We start from the raw sequence: 12,849 nt of genomic DNA, 5'->3' as shown, positions 1-12,849 counted from the left end.
GCGAAAGTGTTTCTGACAATATGCAGTCGGCCAGGTCCACAGTACGTTTGGCAGGAGGCTGTGAAGATGACAAATGAGGACCTGGGCACCAGAACGAGAGCGGCGTGTCTGAAGACAGCCGTGTTTTAATGCTGCACAGGTCCTGAGAGACGAGGCAGAATACAGATCGCAGCAGGGAGATCTGAGAAGTTTCCGCGAAGATATGCGAGAACAGCCCACTGAACGAGCGAGCACACACATGCGTGGAAGAAAATCAGGCGTTTGTTAATACAAAAATATCCCTGTTCATTGTTCAAATCTGGAAAAATAATGACTTGGAAGCTTGCAGTTGAATTTTCTCACTATGAATATAGATAATACCTGGGGTTGGGTTTTGTACCCTCACGGTTGAAATGCACTTATTGTAAGTCGCTTTGGATAAAAGCGTCAGCTAAATGAAATGTAATGTAATAAGAAAGGCATAAAAGAAGCATTAGCTTAGCTGTTGTGCTCAAAGTATTACTTACAATATTGTATTCCGTAATAAAGTTTATTTTTCCCCACTAATATGTAGCTCAAAGCCTGTTGCCTGGTAAAATAAACAACAATAAACGTGGCCATTTGTTGCTCACAACAAGTTCAATTCTGTGGCAGCATTAGCGCGCAATCCTGTCAAGTCATTACAGGCTTACTTATCAAACCCAAACAACAACGGGACGGTCTGGTCAACTTTCTGTGTGCGTGTGTGTGTGTCTGTGTCTGTGTACAATCAAGGATAACCCCGCCCCCTCCATCAATTTCAGCCAATCGCAGCGCGAGACTGTGGCACACTGACATAATTGCAGCGCAGCAAAAACAGACCCAACTTCACGGCTCTGGTGTCATGACAAGCAGCTCGTACGAATCACAGCTGGTGAGCAGAGCCGCTTGAGCTTTGATTGCACCCCCAGCGATGCTTCATACGCCATGTCATCCCGGTTGTAAACAGGAGCTGCAAAATGGAGCCAGGGAAGCCTCTCCGCGTCTTCGTATCTCCATATAATCATGCTGGGAGCGCATTTATACACCCTATAGCCGCAGATACATCCTAAACACTGCGTATATATCGGGACTTGGATGGAAATACATTAACAAAGGCGTGATACAACGCTATTTTCCATTGTGGCAGCGCAGACGCGTAACGGTATGCGAGCTGCAGTGACATGTTCAACAGCATTCAGTTCACAATGTGCAGCCCTCGGTTTCATCCCCCCCCCCTCCACCCCCCGACACAAACACAGCCGGTTCACACAATGACAGCGACGCGGACAGCTTGCAAACATCACGCACAGTTTTGTCAAGACAGCTGGAATGCGACTCGTGAAAATAAGACGAGCCAAACACTCGCGCAGCAGCTAATAACGGCACGAGAAAGCACGAGAATATGATCGCAGACCTACCTCCGGGGACTGAACAAATCGTCCATTTCTGACATCGAGCCCTAAGGTTGGCTGGTGACACTGTGTATATATAGTGCTCGTTGGGATTAACTCCCCTCTCACACCTATTTCTAAGTGTTCAAAATGGAGAACCACGCATTCGCTCCGGAGAGGTATTCACTGAGCTTGTGCTGTGACCTCAGCCCGCACGTACAGCGTCGCGAGCTCGGCTCGCTCCTCCACAGACACTACTGAGCATGTGCTGCGACCTCACACACACACGCGCGCGCACACACACACACACACACACACGCGTACAGAGAGACGCAGAGGCAGACAGACACGCATGCAGGATAACGGCATTCATCTCTCCTCGTATGTCTGCACCATAATAAACAAGAGTGAAATTGCAATGCTGCAGACACCCCGCTCAGAATACCAAACGAGCGCAGCGGAGGGAGGGAGGGAGGGAGGGAGGGAGGGGGCGGAGGACAGGGGCCCGAAGGAGGGGGCTCCCAACCGGCAGACCTCAGTGCCAATAACAGGGACAGCTGTCACCGCAACACGTGAGACATTCGAAACACAACCAGTTGGATAATAACAAAGTGGGGGAGGAGGGGGAGGAGGGGGGTCACCCATTAAATTAATTCGACAGCTAATCAGGCCCAACATGTATCAGAAATCCTCTCGACAAATTATACAGTCTCCCCACATGGGAATACGGATGTGAACGTGGTCGAGGAACTATATTAAAACATAAATTATGCAAAGGTAAATATTAAGATTCTAATTTAGCTGAAACAAACGCCTTGATATTTACTATTCAACTGTAGCACAGTAAACAAACTAAGACATTGTCTGGACAATGCAACCCTGTCTGTCAAACCACAAAGTTTCCTCAGGACTTCGTAGTTCTTGTTGTTCATACCACTTATTACTTATTATCATTTTTCAATTGGAGCAGAGCAGGGCAGAGCGGGAACAACAAATAGAATACAATATATGAAAAGTCAAAAATCAAAACTTTTCCAAAGCACTTTTAAAACACACCAACACCAGCCTCCCGACTGTTAACTAACTAACTTAACTAAGCTGTTAGTATCAGTGAATGAGGCTCAATTTAATTGTAATCGGGAATCTTTTATTAAAATATACAGAAAACCGAAACTTATCAAACTAAATCTCTATTACTTTTTAAATTGCACTGCTGCTGCACCGGTAACCCAGAATTATATCGATTTTTAAATTTTGTTTTTATTTTTTATATAGATTCTTAATCCTCCTCATCATTATACTGTTATTATCAAGAATGTTATTTTACAAAAATGACCAAAAATCAATGATACAACTAGACATGAGGAAACAAATGTAACACATCGTTAGTAGTATGAGTGGCTTGACGCTTTTCACAGCAGACATTTGAACTGGTAGCACGGCTTTGTTCCCAGTACCTCATCATGACAGCAGCGCCAGCATGCACAATACCAGGATCCTGAAACTGAGGCGGCTAAGCCTTCACCCACTGTAACACGTCAAACCATCTTCAGTGAAATCTTCATCAGACACGTGACCTCGCATACAAACGATCCTTTGCAGAATTTCCATTCCAATCTTAATTTTAAATGTAAAAGATCAGTAATTAAAACCTGACATGTAATTTGATAAATATCAACAAATGCCCAAACAATCATAAAGCCACGGGGGTTTCCTCGCGGCTCATTCTCCATAATTACACCACAGTCGGACCATTCTTTGTGCACTGATAACATTGTCAGCAGTAATGAGCAGACAGCATCATTAGACATAACACGGTGAAACCAAAGCCAAAAAGAAGCAGAAGGTTCATGTGGAGTAAAACTGAAAAATGACTTCTATGTTCATCTACTGCCCTGAAAACATGCTGCATACATTTGAACAGCACTTTGCTACTGCTGTGTGATACAGGAATTAAGCAAATATGACAATAATTTTGATTAAATTATCCATCTGCCAGTTAGTGCACGACTCTATCTGACTAGGGATGCATTATTTGGTAATTATTGTGATGCTAATCACAACCTCAACAGCTTGTCTCATATCATTTTTGCTGGATTATACCAGCTATGTAATTAATGTCTATAATTTACCCATAAACTTTCAAATTACATCTAAAACCATTATTATTTGATTGACAGAAAATTATTTATCACCTGTATTGATAGCCACTTCAGTGTTTTGGTCACTTCTCAACAAACACTGCTGAACATTAACACGTTTTAGCTTCTCAACCGTTGTTCGCCTTGTATGACAGTAAACATACAGTAAACATTTGGGCTTTTTGGACTGTTGCTCAGAAAAACAACAAATTATTGTTGTCACTTTTGGCTCAAGAAACTGTGATGGGCATTTTTTTTTTTTTTTTTAAACATTGCAACATGATATAGACAAAAACCCTGTTTAATCAAACATTAATATAATGGTTTGCCTTGTTTGAATTAAAATAAATGTCAGTGTTGCGCAGAGGTGACAGCATTTCAGCTTTTGTGTGTGTGTGTGGGAGGGAGGGGGGGTAAGATGGGTACTATATCAGTGAAAGTAACTTGACAATAAGCTCCTCACCTGGTCTCTGGGTTATATCCGAGGATATAGAAAAAGGAGTCGATGCGGGCTTTGAACTCCCTGGCAGCAAAAATGTCGGAGAAATGGGAAATATTGCATTTCCCCCTGCAGGAGAAAAGACAGACTTTATTAGACAGAAACACCGACATGACAAAGTGATACCCTCGCGGGGGCAGAAGTACCCCTAATTAGAAACTCGTGTGATGTTCATCTATTGTAGGTGACAAATGCAGCAGCAGGAATCTCCAGCCCGACAGTGCCTGCTGACTTTTGCAGTGCAACATCAGGCTCTGGCTACTGAAGCCGTAAATGGCAGCTAAACGTGTCAGCGTTGCCTCGACTGGTTGCAGCTGAGGTGTGGAGGACAGGCGGCACAGAGATCTGGACGGGAATTCAACCTGCGTGTCTCCCTCCCGACACCATGAGCTGCGGGGGCTGAGGCTCTGACCACATCTTGATACAATTTCCTGTTTCCAGCACCCTGGTGTCTGGCTCTATCAAAATAACAGACATCACAGGCATATGGAGTCGGGCTGCCTAGCAGAGAAACAGTATCTTCCTCCCCCTGAAAAAGATTAAAGGGTGCTAAAGAGAGCCGTCTTTGGAGAGCTGCGGCATTACCGCATCCCACTAGAATTCCCTCCCGTTTATCTAAAGCCTGGAGAATAAGTTAAATCAAAAGGAGCGCTGTGTAGGAGAAGTTGCAGCTAATTTTCCCTGAAATCAGTGGTTTCTGGAAGACATGGCTTTGCCGCTCACAGATGGTTTTGGTTAAAGACAAGGGAGAGAGGGAGAGAGGAGGGAGGCGTGGTCAGCCAGGACTGGATGAAGAGACAGAGGCAGTGACAAAGAATTAACACTGAATATCTGATTTCAGGCCAAGGAGATGATTCAGCTTACATGACAAAAAGAATAGAGAGTGCCATCGGCTGCACTCTGGCGGCTCATGCTTTGACAGGTATGTGTACATAGGAGCTGATGCAGAGCCATTTTAATCAGCATTTTAATGTAAGACTGCATGAGGCATGTGTCTTATTTATGGCTTGTCATCTTTAAACAGCTGGTCTATTTAAGCAGCACCTGCTCAAAGCAGTAAAGCATGGTATGTGCTTTTTCTCTTCTTTTTTTTTCCTTTTACTGTTGATTGTTATACAAATGCAATACTCCTGTTTGTAGTGCTACAAAGCAATTTACTGTTAGAAAAACCAAAATATTGCTGTGTTCTTGGTTCATGGGGAGCTGTCAATAAAGTAATAATGTATTATGATTATCATTTTGCTGCTCAGAAGAACACAGATATATTAGGTTTAATATAGAATACTGTACTATCTCCTGAGTGGTTCAGAGCTGACAGGTACTTTATGACAGTGGTGTGCCAAAAACACAAATGGGTTCTGATATTCTGGTTGACTACATATGGCTTATTATGTGTATAGATTCTGCTTTTACTTGATCGGTGAATTTTATATTTTATTTTCCTGAAATCTAAGTATATCTGTATCTTACACTATTCAAATGTATTCAAATTATCCCAATGAATTATATTAATAGGTATTGGACCAGACCGCAAATTTGCAAACCAAAGATTCTAGCAGGAGGCTTAAATAAAAATCCCGTAAATTCCTATAATCTCTATATGATCATTAGAATAAGCGTTAGAAAAACAGAAATGATTTTTTTTTTTTTTTTTCATTTTAAAAATAAGCCACAACTGTGAGCTCAACAAGCAAAGGTGAACAAACACCACAAATAAAAGCTGGGTTGTGTATTGCAGGCAACTGTGCTGTAAAGGCAAGCGCTACAATCGCAGCAGCGAGTGAGTGTAAGAGAAACCTGTAAGAAACTTATACTGTTCATACATAGTGCAGCTTCTATTTTCTACCACTAAGTTATGAAGCTCTAAAGTGTGTGTGTGTGTGTGTGTGTGTGTGTGTGTGTGTGTGTGTGTGTGTGTGTGTGTGTGTGTGTGTGTGTGTGTGTGTGTGTGTGTGTTTTGTTTTTTTACCTGAGAGCAGCAGCATGATAAGTGTCCACGTAGTCGGAGATGAAGAGTTCTCGACTCCTGACCACTGGGTCTGTGATGACCAGCTCCCGGCCGGAGTCTGGAGGACGACAAACATGTGTGCTTAGTACGTATCTACATTTACACGCACTAGATAAAAAAACAGACCAAACAACAGAGGGAACATTGATAAAGTAGCTCTGTTTTTTTAACTCAACTCATAAAATCATGAACACAGCACTGCGTACACCAAAGTAACAAGTGCCTCTGTGGAGGTCAATATTATGGCACATGATTCAATAAAGCCAATAGAGTGCAGTCCCCTGAGGAGAAGACGTAATGTTTAGTTCTCACGGGAAATGACCCTTACGGGTGTTAAGATGCATCAGCAGCACCAAGAAGGATCAGGGACTTGTCTTTGACAAATGACCTGAGCAGCGGCGTGCTGCGGCCACTGCGCTCCGGCCTTGTGACATAAATTCTAATAATCCTGAGTCCCTGCTGCAAGGACAGACCGGCGATAGCAGAGCGTTGTGTTACACCGAAGCTGTTCCTGGCAGGAGCAGCATACGCATACGTACAGCGTTCGGTTCATAATCTCAATGACACACCTGAACTGCAGCCTTGCCTCTGACAGACGTGAGGCTGGGATTATTGTAGAAAAAGAACAGAACAACACCCCGTGACTGCATTTACATTTGTTCTGTGATTACAAGGCGGGTTTTGAACACTATATTTTTAGAAGTGATTGTGTCTATGAGGCAAACTGAGAAAAGCTCAGCTATTATGGGCACACCGCCTAACAAGATCTGCCAACAGCTAACAGGATGTGTCAACAGGTGAGGGAGTGTGTCGTGACACTGAGTACACACACTGCAGATTTTATTTTCTCAAAACTGAGCTGGGATAGAAGCATTTTTAAGAATGTGCAAGCTTTAACGACTAACTGCACAAATAATAGTAAACTTCAAGCAGGTGTACATTTACTGAACACTGAGCTCTTGCTACCACATACCAAAGACAATGTAAAAGACTTTCAAGTCAACAGTTTAAGACAATATTTTATGCAAGAGTCAAAGGAGGATTAAGAAAATATGAATCTGTCCATCTGTATATCTATCTGATATTATAGCTATAGACAGATAGATGGATATAAATATAGATACACATATCAAGATAAATCATTCACTTTATTGGCTTTATTAATTGAGAATGTATAAGAATTTTTTTTTAAAATTTCCCATTTCATATAAATGAAATAAACAGCAGAACAGTGCAGTGTTATGAGGCGCAGCGCAGGCTATTTTGTCAAATCTAAATTCATCAAGTGATTATTCCACCTCTTGCAGGTCAATGTTAAATCCCATCTTCCTCCGTGACATTTACTTTTCATCACCTGGATTTGATGTTCAGTTGCTAAAGATCATTTCCTGTTCACGTTCCTGTTCCTGTAGATGTGTATGTGTTAGTGGGTGATGAGCCCACTGGCACTGACGGTGCTGAGAGTGTGTATGCTCCAGGGCCACATGACACTGCGGGTTATTAACACTTGACAGTGCTGCTGTCTGGCCTGAAGGAGTGTTACCCGGAGAACAGCACAGAGCTGTGGGATTGGCTCTGCTGCCTGGGACACTGTCTTCTGCTTTCTGTTTGAAATGCAATTCACAGCTCGCTCTCATATCACCCGACAGTCTGGAGAGCAGAGGCGTGTGTGTGTGTGTACACTGTATATATGCACATGTGCCGGCGGGTTTCGAAGCTCATGAAGCGGTCTCACCGTTCTCATTGTTGCGATCCTGCACCAGGTGCTGGTAGACGGAGTCGGGCACCTCTGACTGGCGGTAGTACCATTTCACATTCATCAGCAGATGGTCCCGTTTACTCTGCAACACAGAGAGACACAGAGTGAGTCAACAGGAGACCAAAAAAAAAAGAAAAGAATCCACACTAAAATAAACAGACATCATTTTGTTTGATTACGACGTCACAAACTGGCCTCTTGGCAAAGAATGATGCTGTGCAGATGCACTGTTTATGAGTCACACAGGCTGATGCCAAAAAGCATGCAGCGAGACCAAGTCAATTAAAAAGGGATTGTGGGGCATTTAGAGCCTTAATAAAGTCAACAGCGGGAAGGCCGTTGCTGGAGGAAGTTTGGAGTGAGAGGAACCATGAGGGTGGGAATAGATGAGCGTTCAATCTTCTTCTGCAAATCAAACCTCCAAGCCTGGGCTTCTCTTCACTTAATAATACTCAAATGAGATATTATATATATAGGCTTTTGCAGCTTTTTCATATATATTCAATTTCCTAGATAGGGTCTGCTTTTCTATGGTTTAGACTTTATGCTCTTTAAGTGCTGCCACCCACTGGGCTTTTAGTACAGTGCAAGTCAATAAAGGCTTGTAATTCTTCACATGACCAGCAAGCGACAGCACTGAGGTGAGAAGAAAACCTTTCCAGAGCAAGTCAATGAAAAAACAGAGGGAAGGATAAGTGGGGGGTGGGAAGAAAATGGTAGAAACTGAGGCCAGTGCTGAGGTGAGGGATGAAAAGGGTAAAATACTGTTTTCATTTCATGTAATAAAATATTTATTGTTCCTTCACATGAGCCCAACTGACCGTCACAGTGGTTTGAAAGAACATTAGAGAGGTTGGGTGCTGGACTGCGACACAATCCTATTGGCCCCAGCCGTGTTATTAGGGACTCTGCTGCACTGTACTGAACTGAACTGAACTAACCGACTGAGACACCTGCACCTCCACTGACACCACCCCTGGACTACAGGAAAAATGAGCATATGGAAAAAATGGGAAAAAAGACTATGGTAATCTAAGACAGACAGCTTAACATCCCACCCTCTACAGGGTTTAGTGTGTGTGTGTGTGTGCAGGAACATGAGGTCAGAGTAAAGATATTTAAAGCCTTTAGAGTACATTGTTCAGTTATGTCACTGGGGAGGAGACTGAGCACACACAGCCAAGCAAATCATCACCACCCTCCAACCTCAAGCCCACCTCTGGTTTTCCAATTCCCTCCATTCCTTCCTCCTCTTCCTCCCTCACTCCTCCTCTATCTCTTCCAGTCTAACCTTTCACTCCACCACTTCTTCCATTTTTCCTTCCCTGGTTCCTCCCTCTCTCCAACCTTGAGCAGAGAGGGGGGGGAACGAGTGAGTAAGTGAGCCTGGACGTGTTAAACAGCAGCTGGCATGCTGTCAGTCAGCTGAATTTACTGCACACGAGTATGCACAACATCACACAACCACACACACACACACACACACACACACTTTTGCTTGTGTTTCAGCAGAGAGCCATACTGATGGACTGAGACCCCCCCCCCCCTCCCGCCTCCCTCCCTCCTCCCCCCAAGCAAGAAGGCATACTGTGTGTGAAGAAATGTGTGCAATGACGACATTTTCCTCCCCCCCTCCCTCCCGGCAGTCAGCCCACCCATCCCAACCTCTTGTCTATCCAGTGTACAGACAATGTTACCTCCTAGACTAACAGGCTGCCTGCCACAGCAGAACGAGTAGTTACCCGCTGCTTATACATAATTAATACTTTAAGGAGACGGTAAATGCTGCCAGAGCGCTACCTGAACATTTCATTTTCTGCCTGTAAAACCACAAAATCAAAGGGATTTCAGAGAGCTGGAACATAGAGCCTGATGCAAACAGAAATGCTCAGGCAGGCGGAAAGACACGTGTGTGCACACGCACACACACACAGACACACACACACACACACACACACACACACACACACACACACACACACACACACACAGACACACACACACACACACACACACACAGAGGGTTAACACCTTATTCATTAGCCTGCATTATTTTTAACCAACCAAAGCACAGACCAAATGTTATTTCCACTATCATCCCCATCACTACAGAGTAGCTGCCGCTCTCCAGAGCAGATTGCTGTTATGAAGCTCACAGAGGCGTTAAGCCCTCTCAGGCAAAAGAGGGAGGGAGATGGAGAGGAAGACTGAGAGTGCAACATATGGAGCACATAGTGGGAGTGGAGCATAGCTTTCAATTATCTCAATTCTATAAACATGCGGGTGGAAAAATGAGTAGATAACACGAGGAGAAAATGAAGGGAGATGATAGACAGCTCAGACTCTCCACATGAACTACTAGTTGTATTGTCTGGGTTTTTTGCTAAGCCTGCCATAGAAAATGACAGAGAACATATAAGAACCACAATGCTGAATTGATTAGAGACATTCCACGCTGCCTGTAGAGAGCTGAGCGCAGCAGAGCCCCACGGCCCCTGCACAATGTCAGCCATCTTTGTCTGTCCTGCCAGAGGCTAAACATGGCCCTGCCCTCCCTCCTCCTGGGCCCTAAACCCTGGGAATACTGCTCACTGCTGAGAGGCCAAAAGACTTACTAACCCACTACTGAGAGAAAGAAATGAAGCACGAGAAAGAAAGAAAAAAAGAAAAAGAGAAAGTGCAGAGAAGCCAAGCGAAGGAGATAAGGAGGGGGGGAATCAGGAGAGAGAAAGGAGTTGGATTAAGGTAGGAGCAGTAAGTCCATCTTATTTCCTCCGACTTAAAATCACAACTATCCTCCTGCATTACTAAAACCCCCAGGGTACAAGGCAACCCCTTTATTCATCGAGGTGATATAAATCTGAGAGTCATGCTTTGGGGTTGAACACAATAGCACCTCCCCGCCCTCCAGTGGCTCAGCCAGCCTGTGGCATTCTTCAGCACACTCATCAGACAGGGCTTGGATTATAGCAGGGCTACTTCTCAAAAGGTTTTGTATTGGGGAAACATCACAAAACTTAAAGTATATTTCTAGTAGAAGAAATAGAAAATGTGTCACTCTTAATGAAAAAAAAAAAAAAAAATCAATGCATTCATCACTGCTCTAAAGGCAGGGAAGACAAGCCAGGCATTGTGTGAGTCAGTTAATTCTCTCTCTGACGAGCTAAAGGTGGCTGGCCCCTTGGGTCCATAATGGTTCTGCAGTTTCCTTTGTGTTGCTGCATGTGTGTGCAGTCAACTCTGGAGCTAGGGCCCCTGTGTACAACCACAATACTACAAAGACTGGGGGGGGGGGACGAGGGAAATACAGAGGGCAGACTTTACCTCTTTACAAGGAAGGGCTTTCATTTTGAAAAGAATAACGAAACGAGGAAATGTGTAAAGGTGTACACTTAAAAAGATTGGGAGTGCCGGATTAATACTGTGTTTTCAAGTACTAGAGTGTGAAATCAATACAATGCAAAACCAGTCCTAACACTAAAACCAATCCCTGTAAGTGCACAACAACAGTGGCTGTGAGTTTCTCTCCTGCTCACAGTGGCCTTTACAGTATGGCCATTGCCTTGCAGCCCGGGAACTTTGTAACCTGTAACCCTCTAAACCTAATGCCCTATTCCTCCTCCTCCTCCCTTCACTGTAACACTAGAGCTTGGCTTTAAACAATACCAGATCCTCCTGCTCCCACACGACAGGCCCCCAGTGCACCTCGTTAACAGGAAACCTCTGTTTATTTTCTCCACTTTTTAAACACTCTCCTCTTCCTCTGCCAACCCTCTTAGTGAGCCTTTCTCCCCTTGCTGGTGACAACAGCAGCCAGGATCTATGACTTCCTCCAGGAGGTGGCGAGCAGAAAGTAAGGAAGGAAAGACGGATCCCAAACACACACAGACAAAGGAGATGGCGGAGAGTGAGGGAGGGAGGGAGGAAGGGAGGGAGGGAAAAGGGGGAGGTCAAACAGACAAGAGCAGCAGCAGCAGCTCGGTGTTAGCAAGGAATGTCAAGCAGTTCAGCTCGGCTAGCAGGCTGCTGAGCTAACAGCTTAGTTAGCTAATGCCCCGGGGGCATGGGAGGCTTGGGTATGGTAGATCAGGGCTGGTAGTGGTGTGACATTGACACAGAGGCTCAAAATGGTAGGGAGGGTGGATTGTGGGAGTGTTCACCTCGCCTGTCACTGGGGGAGAGTAAGCACAGCCAAAGAACAAAAGGCTGATTGTGGCATTTGGAGGCAGAGATGGGATCTGGGAGGACTAATCTGCTGCTTCGACATGATAAGATTAGAGCTGGAGGCAGGAAGAGCTGGCTGGGAAGATCACACATACACTGGCATAAACACACACACACACACAAAGATGATGGATCTGATTGGAAGGGTTTTCCACTCGACTTTCTCTCTTCCTGATTTTCCCTCTTCTTCCCTCTTCATTTTCTCCTGCTCTCTCTGAGACAGAGAGATCTGCCAGCACACCAGCACTCAATAAGCACTTCCATCTGGACGACAGAACACACACACACACACACACACACACACACACACACACACACACACACACACACACACACACACACACACACACACACACACACACACACACACACACACACACACACACACACAGAAATGGGATGTGTGAACATACACTGGCGAGGTACAAGAGATCTGCTGTGCTCACGCAATCTTCAACATCTCAGTGACTGACAAAGGAGGTTGTTAAAAAAGAAATGCCAGCATGCTGCGTGAGCCAACACACACACACACACACACACACACACACACACACACACACACACACACACACACACACACACACACACACACACACACACACACACACACACACACACACACACACACAAATAACAGGCTTTCAGGATAAGCACCACTATTCTTCTCCTAAGCCTGCAGTAGAGCAGGGCAGGCTGGGACTTTATGTCAGAGGTAAGAGAAAGCACCTCTAAATCAGACTGTCAGAGCCAGCAGCAAGCAGCAGGATACCACTCCTCTCCTTGTGGGCTTCAGCTTTAGCGCTTGGCTACTTGGAGGAAGGCTTGCC

General features: G+C 44.7%; 1 protein-coding gene across 5 annotated transcripts in view; it reads right to left on the bottom strand.

Moving 5' to 3' along the window:
* Nucleotides 1-12,849, bottom strand: part of rerea (arginine-glutamic acid dipeptide (RE) repeats a) — a 125,518-nt gene that overhangs the window by 33,084 nt on the left and 79,585 nt on the right. For 4 of the 5 annotated variants that reach the window (XM_069689043.1, XM_069689042.1, XM_069689041.1 and 1 more), the window contains 3 exons: nucleotides 7,775-7,880; nucleotides 6,001-6,097; nucleotides 3,996-4,100 (listed from right to left, as the gene is read on the bottom strand). In XM_069689043.1, the coding sequence (XP_069545144.1) occupies nucleotides 3,996-4,100; nucleotides 6,001-6,097; nucleotides 7,775-7,880 (308 nt within the window). Of the gene's footprint in view, nucleotides 1-1,418; nucleotides 1,680-3,995; nucleotides 4,101-6,000; nucleotides 6,098-7,774; nucleotides 7,881-12,849 lie in introns of those variants that run through there. The other variant, XM_069689044.1, reaches the window with a different exon arrangement.

This window comes from Brachyistius frenatus, unplaced genomic scaffold, assembly GCF_029030835.1.
Source record: "Brachyistius frenatus isolate BFR_SWC_R1_liver_20210118 unplaced genomic scaffold, ASM2903083v1 Contig_6, whole genome shotgun sequence".
NCBI lineage: Eukaryota > Metazoa > Chordata > Actinopteri > Embiotocidae > Brachyistius > Brachyistius frenatus.
Note: the sequence above shows the minus strand (reverse complement) of the source record. Positions and strands in the feature narration are given on the sequence as shown.